Genomic DNA, 19,558 nt, shown 5'->3' on the forward strand with positions numbered 1-19,558 from the left:
TACTAAATTTTAACCCTCTTATAAAAAAAAAAACAGAAGAAGCTAAATCAATTGCTACAGAGGGACTTATCTTTAAAAGGAAGAATCCTAATAACCAAGGCAGAAGGTATCTCTAGACTAACATATGGCGCTCTATCTTTATATCTTGATGGTCAAATAAGCAAGGGGATAGACCAGATGTTTTTCAACTTTCCGTGGAGAAACCATACCCATTACATTAGGAAAACTGTTGTAATGAACACTTATGAGTATGGTGGGCTGAATTCTCTGGACTTTACTACCTTAAATAATACTTTCAGGATCAATTGGAGCCACTTCTATGTGGAATTGTATTCCTGTCTTCTTTACTTTTGGTGGCCTTAACTTCATCTTGGTTTGCAATTATAATATTGACAAAGTTCCAGTGAAACTTTCTGCTTTTCATCGGCATGTTTTCTTGCCATGGTCCTTAATTTATAAGCATACGTTTTCTCCACACAGATATTATATATGGAATAATCGGGATATATTGTATAAAAATACTTCTTTGTTTTTAGAATATTGGTTCCGAAATAATATCCTATTGGTGAGCCAACTTGTAAATGTTTTTTTACTTAGTTATAAGGAATTCTTATCACTTTACAAGGTCCCTGTAACACCCAAAGATTTTGCAATTGTTTTAGATGCCATTCCCTCAGGTGTTGCTTTATTATTCAGGAACGTGTCAAGACCTGACCCTCAGAACCTACCTTCCATTAACCCTGTTGACTCATTAGTAGGAAAGATTTGTTTCTCCTTTGGTCCATTCAACAACAGAGCGATACGAACCTTGTTTCAGCAGGATGTTGTACCTTAAGTCATGCCTTATTGGAACGGTTTTATTGCTAATATCTGTTGGAAAAAAGTTTGGATGTTGCCACACACATATCTACTTGTTAACAAAATGAAGGAAGTTTCCTTTAAAATTATTCATAAATATTATCCTGCCAACCACTATATGATGAAGTTTAAGAAAAACATAAACTCAAATTGTACCTTGTAATGACCACCCAGAAATGGTGTTGCATCTTTTTTGGCATTGTATTCACGTAATGAAACTGTGGCAAGACATCAGTAGATTTATAATTGAACACATTTATGAAGATTTTACACTATTGTGGAGAGATGTACTGCTTGGATTCTTTACCTATGATATAAATAAGTTGAAACAATTTTATGTAATTCATTTCATTATTCTTTTGGACAAATTTCATATTCACATGATATTGTACCCCCTAGATAATAATGGATATATAATGGATAATGGATAAATAATGGATTTTAGGCATTACAAGGAATCCTGTCGACCTCACATGCCCCTGTAGGGATGTTATTTGAACTGTGACTGAAGGACTGGGAATGTTTTTGATTTAGTTGTATTTTGTATGATGTCGGTGCCCCCCCCACAGCTTTCCCGCAATATACATTTTTTGTTTCACTACCTCTAACAGTAGGTGGCGGCAATACACAGTAGGTTGTAGTCTGCCATTAAACCTCAAAAAAGAAGAAGAAGAATCCACACCCACTAACAAGCCAACGCAGCCGGTTCGAACACTTCTAGCAGCAGAAGTGCACATTTTCCATATCGATTTCAAGGAAGTTTCCACAACGTCTCACATAATGAGGTAAAGTACATATTTACACGTATGTGATTTTAAATGGCTTTCAATAATAATTTACCAAACGCATTTCACCACGCTTAAACACTAGTTAAAACTTCGCTCGAGGTGTTCTAGCTAGCTAACGTTAGCGTAACGTTACCTCGTGTTGTGTACAGAGTTCAGGGAACTCGCTAGCTAGCTATTGTGCTAGAGCACGCCCCTTGTTTCATGTTGCTTTGTGTTCAATACTTTTAATCAAGTTTATGAATGTGTTCATTTGCCAGAGGCGAGAGGGGTCGAGGCCGTGGTGGCCGTTTTGGGGTTCGGGGGGGAGGACCTGTGCCAGGGTAAGCACCTTCTGAGCACCACACTGAACATTGCAAAGTGTGCGCCCTAAGTAATGTTTGAGGTAAATTATATTTAAACTCAAACCAACTCATGAAATGCATTGAAATTCAAATGCATTTATAAAATTAATCTGTGAAATTGCCCTGTCCGTTTGTAGATTTCGCCCATTTGTCCCTCACATCCCCTTTGACCTCTACGTGGTGAGTATTCGTGTTCAGTTTCAAAGAAATGACATGTTGATGTTTTGAACACAAGTTATGGTTAATATTTCCATCCTTGAGCTTCCACATTTCTTCTCAAGACCCTGCTTCACAGCACTCTTTAGATGCAGTTTCCTTCTACTAGAGATGACTGATGGGAAGATGTTGCTACTTACATAATACAACATGATGACTGAGATTATATTTGTACCATTATGTGTTAATAAATATTAATTTCCCCATCAGTGTGAAATAGCCTTCCCTCGTCTGAAGCCTGCCCCCGATGAGACAGCCTTCAGTGAGGCTCTACTGAAGAGGAACCAGGACCTTGGCCCCACCTCTGTTGAACAGGTCTGTGACTAAACGCACACGTGCACACATGACCATTTACTATTTTAAACATGTTCACATGCAGCAGACCTTACAACTGGAGTAATTCAAGTGAGGTGGTCTGATGAGACACTACAGCAGCAAGTGCCCATTTTAGTTCTGTGTCTGTAATATAAGCTGGGAATAATATCCATTTATGTTGTTAACAATGCAGAGCGCCAAATTCAAATATTACTATAAAAATCAAACTTCATGAAATCACACATGTGAGATACCAAATTAAAGCTACACGTGTTGTGAATCCAGCCAACATGTTAGATTTCAAAAGGGCTTTTCGGCGAAAGCAAACGAGGCTATTATCTGAGGATAGCACCTCTGTAAACAAAAGAGAGAAAACATATTTCAACCCTGCAGGCGTGACACAAAACGCAGAAATAAAAATATAAATCATGCCTTACCTTTGACGACCTTCTTCTGTTGGCACTCCAATATGTTCCATAAACATCACAAATTGTCCTTTTGTTCGATTAATTACATCTATATATATATATATATATATATATATCCATCCAAAATGTCCATTTATTTGGTGCGTTTGATCCAGAAAAACACCAGTTCCAACTTGCATACAATATATCTCAAAAGTTTCCTGTAAATTTTGCCAAAACATTTCAAACTACTTTTGTAATACAACTGAGTATTATTTAAAGTAAATAATATATACAATTGAAGACTGGATCTGTGTTCTATACAGGAAGAAAACAAACTGATGCTACCTTTCTGGTCACGCGCTTCTAACAAACAGTACACTTGAAGTTACCCTCGTTTTGAACAGGGCTACTTCATTACACAAAGGAAAAACCTCAACCTGTTTCTAAAGACTGGTGACATCCAGTGGAAGCGGTATGAACTGCAAGAAGGTCCTTTAGAAATCTGGATTCCCAATGAAAACCAATTGAAAAGAGTGACCTCAAAAACAAAACAAAAAAACGAATGGTTTTTCCTCTGGGTTTCACCTGCTACATAAGTTCTGTTATACTCCAACAGTTTTAGAAACTTCAGTGTTTCCTATCCAAATCTACAAATAATATGCATATCTTCTGGGGATGAGTAGCAGGCAGTTGAATTTGGGCATGCATTTCATCCGGATGTGTCACCAAGAAGTTAAGAAACAAATGGAACGAAATGGGGAGGGACCTACTTGAATTTGTCAAATAGAAACTTGTTTTCTGTTTGGAGTAAATGGTTTCTGTTGCAAAACATTTTGCAACAGAATTGTCGTAATGAATACACCCCTGCTGCTACAGAATCACACAGTAACCAGGTTTCCATCCAACCTTTTTATGCAAGTAAATTACATGAAGGATAAAAAATGTCACGACAGGTCTGATGGAAACAGCAAATTTGTTACCTTTCCAAAAGTCGAAAAAACAAAATACGCTAGACAAGGTGGGATCTTTTTGTGTCGATAAAATTAAGTGTGAGATGGTGGTGGAAATGCCTTTTTATTCACAACTATTTATATAATAACCATATCAAAGTAAACTGGGAGTCACGCAATGATATTGTGTGGTCCTCTCACTACGACTCGGGAAAACATGCTTTATTTAGCTACAGATGAAATATGTTATGAACTTTACAGGGTGGTTAAATCAAATCAAACTTTATTTGCCACATGCGCCGAATACAACAAATGTAGACTTTACTGTGAAATGCTTACTTACAAGCCCTTAATCAACAGTGCAGTTCAAGAAGAAAATATTTACCAAGTAGACGAAAATAAAAAGTTATAAAAGTAACATAACAATAACGACGCTATATACAGGGGGTACCGAGTCAGTGTGCAGGGGTACAGGCTAGTCGAGGTAATCTGTAACTTTAGGTTGGGGCGAAGTGACTGCAGATGTAACAAACAAACCAAAAGTAGCAAGGGGGGATTCTTATGAATTGTTCCGCAGTGTAATGGCTTGGGGGTAGAAGCTGTTGAGGAGCCTTTTGGTCCTTGACTAAGCGCTCCGGTACCGCTTGCCGTGCGGTAGCAGAGAGAACAGTCTATAACTTGGGTGACTGGAGTCTTTGACAATTTTATGGCCTTTCCTCTGACAACGCCTATTATATAGGTCCTGGATGGCAGGAAGCTTGGCCCCAGTGATGTACTGGGCCGTTCGCACTACTCTCTGTAGCACCTTACGGTCAGATGCCGAGCAGTTGCCATGCCAGGCAGTGATGCAACCGGTCAGGATGCTCTCGATGGTGCATCTGTAGAACCTTTTGAGGATCTGGGGGCCCATGCAAAATCTTTTCAGTCTACCGAGGGGGGGGGGGGGGGGTTTGTTGTGCCTTCTTCACGGCTGTCTTGGTATGTTTGGACCGTGATAGTTTGTTGGTGCTGTGGAAACCAAGGAACTTAACTCTCGACACTCTCCACTACAACCCTGTTGATGTTAATGGGGGCTTGTTCGGCCCGCCTTTTCCTGTAGTCCACGATCAGCTCCTTTCTCTTGCTCACAATGAGGGAGAGGTTGTTGTCCTTGCACCACACTGCCAGTTCTCTGACCACCTCCCTATAGGCCGTCTCATCGTTGTCGGTGATCAGGCCTACCACTACTGTGTCGTCAGCCAACTTAATGATGGTGTTGGAGTCATGTTTGAACACACAGTCGTGGGTGAACAGGGAATACAGGAGGGGACTAAGTACACACTCCTGAGGGGCTCCAGTGTTAAGGACGAGCGTGGCAGATGTATTGTTGCCTACTCTTACCAACTGGGGCAGCCCGTCAGGAAGTCCAGTGCATGGTGATGAGCTTGATGTTCCTTTCCAATACATTTTGAGGGTGTTATTCTGATGACATGATGATCAATGTTTTTAACAAACTAAAAGAATCTCTCTCTCATGTAGGTAGCCTACCTGCACTGTATCTGTGAGCTGTTGGCTAGAGTGCACTTGCCAAGACCAGAGATTTGCTTTATAACACAACATTTCTTACCAAACCAAAAGTCGAGTTGAGAAAGTGATAGAAACCCATTTAACTTGTATTTTTGTGTTCAGTACATGGGAATTTAACCGCTACAGTTATTATGTGCTCTACGTCATTGCGCACGCTGTAATTTGATTGAAACGCATCTCTGAGAAAATGGATTTAGTTTTTATGCTGATTTTTAGAACATTCACATGAAAATTTGTCACCAATTGGATGGAAGCCTAGCTACTGTCAGTAAACTAAATCCACAACATTCAACACTTGGCAGACATTCGATACAGATCAAAGGTAAGATCATCAGTACATAGTTACATCAGATAATGATAAACAGGCACCAAACTGCTTCATTAAATATGGTACTTAAACATTCATGGTTAACTCCTTTTTCCCTTCCCCAAGGGAATGATTCTGGCTGGATCTCCCCACAGATACAATCATGTTACTATCTACTGCAGCCCTCCCCCTCCACACACAACACCCATTCTGCCAGTCACATTCTGTTAAAGGTCCCCAAAGCACACATCCCTGGGTCGCTCGTCTTTTCAGTTCGCTGCAGCGAGCAACTGGAACGAGCTGCAACAAACACTCAAACTGGACATTTTAATCTCAATTTCTTCATTCAAAGACTCAATCATGGACTTTTACTGACAGTTGTAGCTGCTTTGCACTACTTTTTTGCCCTTTGTGCTGTTGTCTGTGCCAAATAATGTTTGGCATGTTGTGTTGCTGCCATGCTATGGTGTCTTATGTCTCCCTTTATGTAGTGTTGTCTCTTGTCGTGATGTGTTTTGTCTTATTTGTATTTAATTTTTAATCCCATTCCCTGTCTCCGCAGGAGGCCTTTTGGTAGGTCGTCATTGTAAATAAGATTTTTTTCTTAACTGACTTGCCTAGTTAGGTAATAAACATTTATTTATTTATCAATCCATATCCACAGTAACTCAAATACAGGAAAATAGTTACTATAATTTCCCATTACAAATACCTAATACGTTGTAAGATCTGGCATGTCTGCAATGTTCTCAGGCAAAAACTGTTGTGGCAGGGATGTGGATTTCAAGTGCTCAACAAGTTGTGTGTTTATGGCAGTTTGATTTCAGACACTTGGTGGCAGCCTACTCCATAGTTTAGTGGCGCCCAATGTGTTACTTCACTCCAGCTGTCTGCTTCATAGACCAGTGTTTCTTAAACCATTTTGAACCAGTGTCCAAGATGACTCCAGTTAAAACTAGGACGTTAGAACTGCCGTCAGACAGTAGTTTTACCTTTTCTCTTTCTTCTAGTCATCCATCTTGTCACTGGTCACCAAAATTACCAACGTCATTGACAACTTCATCGTTTCGGCTGGGGCTGATGAAGTGGTACGTACTACAGTGTCAGATTTCATCTCGCCAGAGAAATACAGTTTGGTGAATCCTCAAATGCAGGGATGAGGGAATTTCAAACCAGTTAGTTGAGTTGAATGTGACGAATTGTTTTCATACTTTTCTAACTCTAGGAAATTGAGGAAATGAGACAGGTAGGCTCCTACAAGAAAGGTACCATGACAACAGGACACAATGTTGCAGACCTTGCTGTCATTCTGAAGATATTGCCTTCTGGTAAGTTTTTACCTAAATGCATTTCTAATGTCACTATTACGTGATGATCACTACTCAGAGGAAATGGGGTAGTGGATGGAACATGGTCAACTGACCACTAATATGTCTGTTTCTCTCAGTGGAGACAGTGACCGCTCTGGGAACCAAGGTGGTGGAGACCCTACGCACACAGGACCCTTCGGAAGGTAATGCACATCACTTTTCTTTACGTTCTCATCGGTCTTAGAACCTAATCAAGTATCTTGCGCAATTATGCACGATTTTAGGTTTGGTTTTCTGAGATTATATTGGTAATCTACAGTATGTGTTTGAATATGTTTCCCCAGTACTCTCCATGCTGCCCAACGAGACGGGCTTTGAGATCAGTTCGGCCGACGCCACCGTGAAGATCCTCATTGCCACCGTGCCCCACAACATGCGCAAGCTGGAGCCTGATGTGCACAGTACGTATAGCAAGGATTAACAGTCGCACTCTTACAATGGATGGGGGGATGAAGGGTGGATGGAGGCAACCAGAGAGATGGTTTAGCTGTTAACCTTTCACTTCTACTGTGTATCCTCTGATCGAAGAAGCCAGTCGTTGAAATATTGCTGTTATAGCTGACATGAGGGACTAAAACATCAATGTCATCAGGTTTAGCCAGACATATTGAGTGATTCTGTCTGTCTCCCTTCTCCACAGTCGATATGAAGCTACTGCAGAACTCCCTGGCTGCTGTTCGCCACGCTCGCTGGTTTGAAGAAAATGCCTCCCACTCCACGTGAGCTGCCAATGCGAACTCCCACCCACCTATGGCTTCATCAGTGGTTTATTTTTTTAACGGTCAATTTTGGATTGAATAGAGAATGGAAATGTTGTTGGTGTTAAATATACCTATCCAAACATGTCAATTTGTGTGTGTGGTCTGGTTTTGTCCTATCAGGGTGAAGGTCCTGGTCCGTTTGCTGAAGGACCTGAGGATCCGCTTCCCAGGGTTTGAACCCCTTACCCCCTGGATGTTGGACTTACTGGTGAGCCCCATGCACAACTGTCTGCATACAACATAAATTGAGTGTATGTCTGTCCTGACCCTATTTAAGCAAACTAGTTGTGGTCGTTGGAAAGATTGTTTAACCTGAAGAGGTGTAAAAAGCACTCCCATATGTTAATGTACTCATTAGACTTCAGTGTTGGCCTAATTCTAATTTCCTGAACCTCATGTAGTAGGCCTGCTCCTGACGAGCTTAATTTAGAGCAGACGTTTTGGTCTGCTCAGCAGTTGGAGACGTACTCAAGGGTCTCTAGGTGTCATTTATTACCTACGCGAAATGCACTTTACGAGGCAGAAGAAATGGCCGGCTCTGCTATTTTAGCGTTGAAACTAAATCGTCAATATGTGTACTGGCACAAGACACTGCCTGAATAGTCTGTTTTTCCGTGATGAAGCTTTTCAGTTTCTCTCGCTCTCTGTCCAGGGTCACTCTGCAGTCATGAACAACCCCAGCAGACAGCCGCTAGCCCTCAATGTGGCCTTCAGGCGGAGCTTGCAGATGCTGTCATCAGGGCTTTTCTTGCCTGGTTCAGCTGGAATTGCAGACCCCTGTGAGAATGGACACTACCGTGTATTCACTGTCATGAACCTGGAGCAACAGGTACTTATGCCTGCTGTCCTCTCTCCATTACATTTTTGGTCATTTAGCAGATGTTCTTATCCAGAGTGAATTAACAGGAGCAATTAGGGTTAAGTGCCTTGCTCAAGGGCACATTGACAGATTTTTCAGGTAGTCTGCTCAGGGATTCAAACCAGCAACCTTTCGGTTACTGGCTCAGCACTCTTAAGCGCTAGGCTACCTGCTGGCCCGTCTCTTATCTTGTAAGAGTGTAAACCTGAACTTTCTGAATGTTATCTTGAATGATTCTGTTTGAATTCCATTTTTTTTTAGCTTGTCTAAACCGTAGTCTGCAAGACAGTAGTCGTGGCCTAATTTATAATACTAGTGTATCAAACCATACATTTTCAGTGTCTTCTTCACCATACCAAGATGCTGACATAATATTTGCTATGTCCAGGACATGGTGTGCCTCACTGCTCAGACCCTGGTGAGGTTGCTGTCTCATGGCGGCTACATGAAGATTCTGGGTCTGGATGGAGACGCTAGCCGTAAGTGAACTCACCTGAACTTGAGGCATTTACAGCACTTTTATTAGTGATTGAACTTTCTCCCCCACACGCGTTTACCTGTTCTGTCCTCTCTGGTCAGATCTAGTGGTGGAGACATCCACGTGGGATGGAGTGACAGTGAAGCCTTCTGAGAAGGCATATGAGAAGATGCCGGAGGTGGAATTGGAGGTGGATGATGATGATGATGATGATGATGCAGAAATGGAGAGCATGGATACTAAAGAGGTCATGGACACTAAAGAGTGATTGTGGTGACAGACTTTTTCAGTTTGTCATTCAACTGTTTTGAATGGTCCCATTCTGAGGGATGGGGATTTATTCTTTTCTTTTTGTACTGTCTCCTACCCGTGCCTAGTTTAAGGGCATGTTTTGTTTTCAGACAACCCTGATACTAGGGACACAAGGTGTGGCTTCCAATGTTTTTTATGTTTAAGTCTAAACAGAAATTGAACTATTTTCTCTTGGCTTATTGTATGGCAAAGATTTTGATTAAAAAAAAAAACTTTTATTGAAAATTCTGATTTCTATGGTCCACACCCAATTGATGGTGCTCCAGTGTACAGTTTCTCACTGAGCTGGCTGTCAAAAATGGATAGATCATGTCATTTTGGTGGTGTCTGAAGTTACTGAGCAGCCAGTGGAGACGTGTCTCTGTTTATAATGTCATCTGGACTATTACATACAGCGGTGTTGTCAGTAATAACTGGGCTTTAATCAATGAACCCAATTACGGAGTCCTTTGACGGCAGACCTGGAAACAGTCATAATCGTTAGAGGAGCTGTGAAGGGAGGGGGAGGCTGCTAGCGCTCCGCAATTAAAACCCAAGGCTGGTTTATTGAGGTTTTCTCTGGCTAGACGGAGATCTTGTTCGAGCCATGGCTGATAGAATATCATCTATTTTGTTTTTGATATAAGTGCACAAAATACTATGCTATTGGCCCTTAAACTCAAGGATTTATTCTGCCCCGCACAGTGAACAGAGCTTTTTCAATGTGTTAACCTTTTCTTGAATAATAAAGCTGAATAAACATGCTGTAGTTATTGTTGATTCTCCAGCTGACTAACCACATCCCCCTTCAAAGGAATGTTGCAACTGTGGTATTGGAGTACTTGTCCTCAGATGGCAGAGGTTTCAACTTTTGCATCCTTCTGAGTGTTCCAACCATTCTGAGAAAAAAATGCTGTTGTGTCAATAACAAAAGTGCTTGCTACTGTTTTCAAAAGTTTATTTTCTTTCTCGTCAGTGGTACAAATTGTGAATAATTGGCTCTTGGACCTTGGCAATGGTTAGCTTTTCATTGGGTTGTTGATTTGCAGTATCTGTCTACCTGTATACTGGTTGAAAATGGCAGATTTGGACACAAGTATCTAAATTGGACCTCTGTACAGTAACATGCTATACATGAGATCAGAGCTCTGGGTCTGCGCTTCACAGCTCCGTATGGGTTTTGACACAGCCGTTCTGAACTTGCACCGCGTAGGACAAGAAGGTGCCCCATCCCTCCCCCAAATTGGGCATCTTTAAAATTATATATTTTTTTGCTGTAAATTAGGATTACTGGTACTCTGTATTTCAAAGATGAGACGATGAGGGTAATAAATACAACTTTGATGTCATACAAGGAAGCCAAACACCGGTGAGTACAAATGGGTACTTCACATTACCATATGAAACTTGTAATATAGTGTCAACGTTTATAATCACTGTTTGATGTACAGTTACTAGATGTTATGGTGTTATACCCTGGGTTGTACTGAACATAATGAGACCATGTTTGTTGTATTGTGAAGATTTGCAGTCTACCACACATCTGAATGCACTCATGACTCCATTCTATGCTCACCAATTATGACCTGCTTTGAATTGTCTTGAAAAAGCCTAGCACTGTAAGATCATATTTTATCTTTTTGCTGTTGTTGGCAATAGAACAAGCTTTCAAATTATACCCACCTGACCCAGATTGTGATTTATAATGGGCTGTTTTTTGATTGTGTAAAGGCGGAGATGCAGGGCTGTGTTCCAAACAAGTGTTCCTGCTCTAGTTCCTCAATGGCAGAGCTAGGAGACTCAAATCACCTTATAGTTGAAGACTCGTCTTTTAGTCATAAGTGTATTGAAATTACTTAGGAACTGTGCACACTTTGTAGAGGTGTGGCCAGTTGGAGACACCAGTTAGTCCTCTCACTCAAACCCATATTTGTCTTATGTTGCACCTACCCCAAATTTTCCAAGAATTTTCTTATGTTACTGAATGTATCCAGTGTATTTTTTTTTTAGATTTCATTACCAACAAATGTGGCAAAGTACAGTAAAGGTAAAATGCACATAAAATCAACTAATGTTTGCATTGTCAGGTGAACTGTTGTCCTTTTAGTCTATTAATTTCCACATAATCTCAACTGTTCCCTTTTAATAGCTACCATGGGTATGCATATGATTTTCATATTTCTGTAAGAAACATTTCAATTTATCCCTGTCCATATAGGCCAATTTCCACACATGTAATTAAGCAATTTATGTCTTTGGAATTCAGTGACTGGGGACAATGTAATTAAATTGGCATGATAGAATTTGGCCTTCAGCAGAGGCTATCCCATTCTGATAAGAATAGAAAAAAGTAAAATGACTGGAGGCAAAAACAATTATAATTCACAGCCTCTAACCCCATTTGACATTTTGATGCTGGTATTTGACGAGAGGTGTGTGTAGGCCTGTGACTGTCGTGGATTTTGGATAACGGTAGTTGGTCAGCCAAATGATAATCGTGAATAGCAAAAAATATACAGTTGAAGTTAACATACACTTAGGTTGAAGTTATAGCTAATTTTTCAAACACTCCACAAACTATAGTTTTGGCGTGTCAGTAAGGCCATCTACTTTGTGCCTTGACACAAGTAATTTTCCCAGCAATTATTTACAGATTATTTCGCTTATAATTCACTTTATCACTATTCCAGTGGGTCAGAAGTTTACAAACACTAACTTGACTGTGCCTTTAAACAGCTTGGGAAATTCTTTAGAAGCTTCCGATAGGCTAATCGACATCCTTTGAGTCAATTGGAGGTGTACCTGTGGATGTATTTCAAGGCCTACCTTCAAACTCAGTGCCTCTTTGCTTGACATCATGGGAAAATCAAAAGAAATCAGATAAGACCTCAGAAAATAAATTGACCTCCCACAAGTCTGGTTCATCCTTGGGAGCAATTTCCAAATGCCTGAATGTACCACGTTCATCTGTACGCACAATAGTACGCAAGTATGCTGACTCAGATTGAGTAAACTGAGTCGTTCTTTCACTCAGGAACTCTCTTCTTCCCTCCCAGTCAGCATCTCATGGGAACAACAGTGAGACATAACAGAAACCTAATTTGCAGCAGGGTATATTGCTGTCCCAATGCCATGTTCATTTTGCTAACCAAGTGATCTGTTCATGTTGCACAAAATTCACTTTATATGAGCTTCTTATGTGGTGATATTCTGGAAAACAGCCACCCATAACTATTGTAACATGACATATATCCTATATATATATCTTGGCTGTACTGGGGGGTACTCCTATTTATCCTAAAATAGCCCAATACTGGAAACAACAGTACATTAATAAATGCCAAAGCCGCACTTAGTGCTGCTTAGCATGGAGCCCTGAGGAGTGGTGCAGTAATCTGTACTTGAGAGGGGTGCAGGGCTAGAGGTCACCAGAGAGGAAGCTGACATGACAGACTCTCACTTTGTTAACCCACTAATGGACGGACCTCCCTCCCCACTACTTACCCTCCCTTTCATGGACTGTTTTAGCAAAACTGAGGAAGGAAATATAATGCAGGAACAGGTTGATAAAAATTGTGATGAAAATCAACAGTATTAACCATAGATGAAAATGAAATAGTGTGTATACATAGCTAGGTTTCCATCCAATTGGTGACAGATTTTCATGCAAATATTCAAAAATATGCATAAAGAAAATATGCACATTTACCCACCAATGGTGTTTCCAACAAACTGAATTGTTGCGGATAAAAATCAGTACGTGATGACATAGTGCACACAAAATGTACTTTTTCACTAACGCTTTCATGTACTGAATAAAAATGTAAAGTTCAATGTGTATCCATCGCATTTTCAATGCTACTGATAGTTTTGTCACAAGAACTGTTGCTTTAAATGGCAAATGTACCTACTCTGGTCTTGGCGAGTGCACTCTAGCCAACAGCTTGCATATACAGTGCAGGTAGGCTAGTCTACGTAATAAGATTATTATGGATAAGAGCAAGAATAGTTTTATTTGTTAAATGGCAGTCAAGCACCGTTCATGTCAAGACCCTCGATATTTGTTGGAAAGGAGCATCAAGCACATCATCGTCCACTTTCACCACCCTGTGAAGTTTCACCACCCATCAGAATGTATTTAATCTTTAGCTTAATAAATGGCATAGTTTACCAAGTCATAGACCAACCGCCATATCATTGAGTGACTCTAAGTTTGCTTCGATATCATGATTATTATTCAATATTTGCGCATAAAGGAGTTTCCACCATCAAATATTGCATACTTCATTTTACAGACACAAAAAGATCCCACCATGCCGAATGAGTAAATTATCTGTCGACATTTGTAAAATTGTACCGAAACTTCCTGTTTCCATCAATGCTGTCATGATTTTTTTTTTTGTTCAATATGACTTTACTCACATAAAAATTGTGGATGGAAACGTGCTAAAATAGACAGATGAAATCAAATCCAATGCTATGGTGGCACAGTGCCAGAGCGCTCCATGATTTCCCTAGTCTGTAGTGGAACAAGACAAGGTTTTCTTGTTACCCGTTGGGTTTGATGTAAAGGTCATGGTTAAATATGAAATATTCAGTGATCAAGCAAGTGAAAAGGATATATAGAAGCATCTGCTAGTCTGTGCTAGCACAAAATACAGTGCCTTCAGAAACTATTCACACCCTTTGACTTTTTCCACATTTTGTGTTACAGCCTGAAATTAAAATGGATTAAATAGAGATTGTTTGTCACTGGCCTACACACAATAACCCATAATGTCAAAGTGGAACTATACTGAACAAAAATATAAACACAATATGCAACATACATAGGCCCACCCACTTGGGAGCCAGGCCCAGCCAATCAGAATACGTTTTTCCCCACAAAGGGGCTTTATTACAGACAGAAATACTCCTCAGTTTCATCAGCTGTCTGGGTGGATGGTCTCAGACGATCCCGCAGGTGAAGAAGCTGCATTTGAAGGTCCTGGGCTGGCGTGGTTACACGTGGTCTCTGGTTTTGAGGCTGGTTGGACACACTGCCAAGTTCTCTAAAACGATGATGGAGGCGGCTTATGGTAGAAAAATTAACATTCAATTTGTGCAGTCAGCATGCCAAAACTTGAGACATCTGTGGCATTGTATTGACTGACAAAACTGCACATTTTAGTGGCCTTTCATTGTCCCCAGCACAAGTGTGTTAGAGCGTTGGGCCAGTAACTGGAAGGTTGCTGGATCGAATCCCTGAGCTGACAAGGTAACAACAAATGTTGTCCTGCCGCTGAGCAAGATGAATGTACTTTAGTGTGAAAAGTGCAAAGGACACAGAACAACAGCAAAGATCATTGTGAAGATGCTGGAGGAAACAGGTACAAAAGTATCTATATCCACGGTAAAACGAGTCCTATATTGACATAACCGAACGGCGACTCAGCAAGGAAAAAGCCACTGCTCCAAAACCGCCATAAAAAGCCAGACTACGGTTTGCAACTGCACATGGGAACAAATCGTAAATGTCCTCTGGTCAAAAATAGAACTGTTTGGCCATAATGACCATTGTTATGTTTGGAGGGAAAAAGGGGACTTGGCTCCCTCTGCTGGGAGTATACGGGTTGGGCACCCCGACACGCATGGCTCCAAGCAGAGGTAATTAGGGAGCCATGGAGGCCATAAAAGGAGTACTGTGGCACACCGCGGGGATAACAGAGAGACCGACACATAGCAGAAGCTAAGAAGAAGGACCATGCCAAATCTACGTGATTTCGTTGTTATGTTTATTTTATTGCCTAGTAAAATCGTGTTTTCTGACTAGAACCTCCCTGTCTGTGTTAATCTCTGCACGCTCAACCCAACACCCCACGGTTTACCACATTGGCCACAAGGGAGATAAACCGCTTGGTTAAAAGCCAGTTCACTGGCAAATGTGATTTACGAGGGGCGTCTCCCTTCCTTGTTTTTCTCCTATAATTATTTTTTTATTTGTCAAAGGGATTTGTTGAGTTTATTGCTCTGTAAACTGCTGTTGGGTGAGAGGAAAGATAAGCCCTAGAGAAAGAATACCACAAAAATGTGAGGGGGAAGGAAGACATTAGGGTGAGGAAAAGACTGCAGGATTCTACAGCTCTTCAGGGAACAGAGGAAGGATTAAGGGGGCCACAATGTTTATGGCATTCACATGGAAATGTACAGAATGCATTTTTCCCTCAAGCATTTTGCTTCACCTACACAGCTTGCTTATAATGTATGGTGCCCTAGCTTTATTTTAAATATAATATCGGAAGGCAATGATTATTATAATCTTCCCACGCCAAGTCTCAAGAAATGTCTCTCTGCTATTACATATGCCTGATGATGAAGAAATGGCAGTAGGTTGTCAGTCAGTCACAAAGCAACGATTCTGTCTTGACACAATGAAGATGGGTGGAAAGCATTTTTGAAAAGATATGACAATCATACATTTTACACAAGTGAGATGTTATGACTTGACATGCACAAAATAGGGAAAGGGGGATAGGTAGTTAGTTGCACAAGTGAATGCATTTAACCGAAATGTGTCTTCTGCATTTAACCCAACCCATCTGAATCAGAGAGGTGCGAGGGGCGTTCTTAATCGACATCCACTTCATCGGCACTCATGGAGCAGTTAACTGCCTTGCTCAAGGGCAGAACAGCAGATTTTCCCACTTTACCGGCTCAGGGATTGGAACCAGCGACTGGCCCAATGTCTTAACCTGCTAGGCTACCTGAGGCTGAGAGAACATGTTTCAGTTTTAAAGCTAATAGTCGTAATGATCCCAAGGTGAGGGATTCAGCTCAGTGGCAGTTTGACCACGAATAGATCATGCCTCCAAAGATCAGGGCCGGATTACCGAACGGGCGTGCAGAGCACGTACCCCGGGGGGCCCGGCCTCCAGTGTCAGGGGCCCCCAGATAGCATATGATTGAAAAATGTGTAGCATTGCAGGAAATTAGCTTTAAAATTGCAACATTTTGCCTCAGCCTAAAGACAAAATGTAAACAAAAGCATGAGATGAGCTGTAAAACAGCAAATTTTCCCCCTGCCCCGTGGCAACAGGGTAGAATTACAGAAAAAGTGCTTTAAAACAAAAAAAATATCTCTGCACCATGCATGGCAATATGTGTTGAAATGCAGGAAGTTATCTGATTTCCTGACCCTCTCTGTGGGCCCTGGCGGTCGTTGCCCGTGGCCCCAAATGCAGTAGTTGGCGGCCCTGACCATTGCCTTCACATGTCACAAACAATTGAATCAGAAAAAAATATTCGCTCACTATATGAGTATGGTTACCTGCACACAATAATGACATTATTGTGGATAGTCAGATTAATATAACAGTTCGATTAAAACGTCAGGTTAATTAACCTATATGCTTTGCAAGAAGAACGATTTTCCCTAATAATCCTATTTACATGGACACATCTGAAATCAGGCTACCTGATGACACTCTGATAAATGCAGAAGATCGGCAATCAAAAGAAATGTTCTACCATTGTGACTATTTTTGGAAAGCATTTTTGATTCTGAGTTCGGGCATATAACGTTTGTTTGTGAAAACTACTAAACGCATACATTCAGTTGTTTCGAACTCATTTCAAAGAGGGAGGCTCTCTCGGTTGGTGCTAGCACATCCGCAGATCAAATACACAGCTGGAACGTCGGTGTTTAGGACAACATAATTCGAAAGATTGCTGGTGTTTTAATTGGTGTATGCTTACTTAGGTTTTGACTTTACGCCGATTAAGATAAACAGAGTAATGAGTTTAAATGACTATTGCATAATCTGCCTACTGCCATAATCAGTTCAATATAGAATTATTACTGTCCATGTAAACCTACTGTGTGTGTGTAACCTGATATACATGTTCAACCCCCGATATTTTATGAGAAAGATGCATGCACTCAACAACTGGTAACATTTCTCTCTCCTCTGTGGTAGAATTATTTACCATTGTGCTAATTGCTTGAGAATAAATATTTGTATAGATCCACTCCTCATTTCTCGCATTCTGTGCTTCTACACCTGCATTGCTTGCTGTTTGGGGTTTTAGGCTGGGTTTCTGTACAGCACTTTGAGATATCAGCTGATGTACGAAGGGCTATATAAATACATTTGATTTGATTTGATTCTCTCTCCTTCCCTCCCGCTCCAGTGGAAACGAAAGCCTACCCCTGTGCATGAATGAGTAAGACGCCGCCACGAGGTGAACACACACACTTTCATACAAGCACATACACACTGTTCCAGCGCCAGGCAGTCAGTCTCTACTCCGACTGGCCAAGGCTGCCTCATATGGAATTTAGCCTCATATGGATAGCCTCAAGCTATCCAGCGTAACACTGAAATATACAGAGTACAAGGGATACTGGCATGAAACCAGACATACACACACAGACACAGGGATATACAGCTGTGTGAGGAGCCGGACACACCCTCAGACCAGACGAAGGGAGGCAGAGTGTGTGTGTGCGTGTTTCTTTGACCTGTGGCTGTAGAGGATTTTCTTGGTGTGTGACGGCAATTGTCATCTCTTGTTCTTTACCTGATGCCGTGGGATTTCCTGACCCTGGAGTTCAACAGCTGACCCATGCAGGCATAGAATCAGCTTCCCTGAGTTGTGGACCTGGAACACAGCTAAAGGTGCTGAGCAGTGCTGGTACTTTGCTAACCTTTCCCTGGAATATTTTCTAATTCAGGCAAAAAGTTCTCATGCTACAACTATGAAACAACGGGCACATTTTCTGCAGAGATATGCTACTTTGTCTGACACAGCAAATAATCAAGGACTGTCTTTGCTTAGCCTAAAATAATTGAATCAGGAAAGCCAACGCCAACTTTGTCCAGTCTGTTTTCTTTGGTAATAAGAGGTGGGAGCTAGTACCTCTCAAATTACTGACTGTGGCTGTGCATTCATTCTGTTGATTCTCCTATTTATTTTATTCTGGTTTCTTTGTGCGCACTAAAAGGAAAAACTTCATTGATGGTTTTTTTGGCCGATATCCCCTGCTTTCGTGAACCACGCGTTGCCTTTTCGCGGGTTTCGCTTACCCATCAGCTCCTCTGCCCACACACAGCTCGAGCCTCCCAGCTGATATTTCACCTCAGTCACTGACAGTCACAGATGCCAAGACGTCGGCATAAACCGGAGCTTGACATGGAGGGAGTAAACTCAATTTAAGGTAATTGTATTGTATTTAGGCAAATGTCAAATATGTTTTTGTAGCTGCAACACATTTTAATCCATGTTAAATTATATCGCCTACAGCCAGACAGCGCACCACATGTACTCCAAAATGACTTTTGAGTGTAACGTTAGGCTATGTTGTGAGAACAAATATAAGGCTAATAACGTTAGCTGGAAAACAAACAAACAGGTTTATAACGTTTAAGGTTTTGTTATGTATACATTTAGACGTTCTAAATGTTTGTTATCTACTAGAAAAATCCTTTATCTGATTTCAGACATGAGTTTATCATAACCCTAAGCGCCTTATGACTCAATTGTTTTTGTTTTTGATAAAATAAACAAGATGTAACGTTAGCCTATAGCTTCAAATGAATAAAAGTAATTGCCCTCAGACTGAACCCTGCATTATCTAGCCTACATGCATTTGAAAATGCCATGCAAAGCACTTTCGATTATTGCTCCATTGTTTAGGTATTTGTTGGTGTACCGGGCTTTGATGCCAAACAAATCTCAACGAGTGCAGTTAAACAATTAAATCACTGCATATCCTGTCAGGTGCAAGCTTAATGGTCTAACAGTTTGATAGAGGCAATTAACAACCATGTAGTTGTCTAGGAAAGTTCACCTTCACCATAACTTACTAAAGGGAGCTGTGACAAGTATTTTGTCACACATGTTGACATTCTTTGATGCATGGTTAATTATTCAGTTTATATTCTCAACTCCTGAGTATAAATCTGATTTGAGGGGACAGAACTGCCCAGTAACTCAGTAACTCCAGTCTGGTATAAGGGAGTCACCCTCTCATATATGTTCTATAACATGGTAGTGCAAAGGCCACTCA

General features: G+C 40.9%; 2 protein-coding genes across 3 annotated transcripts in view; both read left to right on the top strand.

Annotated features, from left to right (window-relative positions):
• The first annotated feature begins 1,528 nt into the window (after positions 1 to 1,528).
• On the top strand, positions 1,529 to 11,602 carry LOC139391870 (interleukin enhancer-binding factor 2 homolog). Of its 2 annotated transcripts, XR_011629624.1 has the most exons (14): positions 1,544 to 1,643; positions 1,904 to 1,966; positions 2,125 to 2,167; positions 2,414 to 2,518; positions 6,762 to 6,839; positions 6,977 to 7,079; positions 7,199 to 7,264; positions 7,406 to 7,522; positions 7,762 to 7,840; positions 8,003 to 8,090; positions 8,535 to 8,711; positions 9,130 to 9,220; positions 9,321 to 9,588; positions 9,631 to 9,670. XR_011629624.1 is itself a non-coding variant. In XM_071139481.1 (13 exons), the coding sequence occupies exons 1-13, from the start codon at positions 1,639 to 1,641 to the stop codon at positions 9,485 to 9,487; spliced, it is 1,182 nt and encodes a 393-aa protein (XP_070995582.1). In that variant the 5' UTR covers positions 1,529 to 1,638; the 3' UTR covers positions 9,488 to 11,602. The 2 variants fall into 2 exon arrangements, 1 of the variants encoding a protein (XP_070995582.1); XM_071139481.1 differs by having other exon boundaries at positions 1,529 to 1,643; positions 9,321 to 11,602.
• Positions 11,603 to 18,539: 6,937 nt separating this feature from the next.
• LOC139391881 (atrial natriuretic peptide receptor 1-like) overlaps positions 18,540 to 19,558 on the top strand; it is a 65,510-nt gene continuing 64,491 nt past the window's right edge. The window contains exon 1 of the mRNA XM_071139498.1: positions 18,540 to 18,706. The gene's annotated coding sequence lies outside the window, so the exon portion shown is untranslated. The remainder of the gene's footprint in view (positions 18,707 to 19,558) is intronic.

Source organism: Oncorhynchus clarkii, chromosome 3 (genome assembly GCF_045791955.1).
Source record: "Oncorhynchus clarkii lewisi isolate Uvic-CL-2024 chromosome 3, UVic_Ocla_1.0, whole genome shotgun sequence".
Lineage (NCBI taxonomy): Eukaryota > Metazoa > Chordata > Actinopteri > Salmoniformes > Salmonidae > Oncorhynchus > Oncorhynchus clarkii.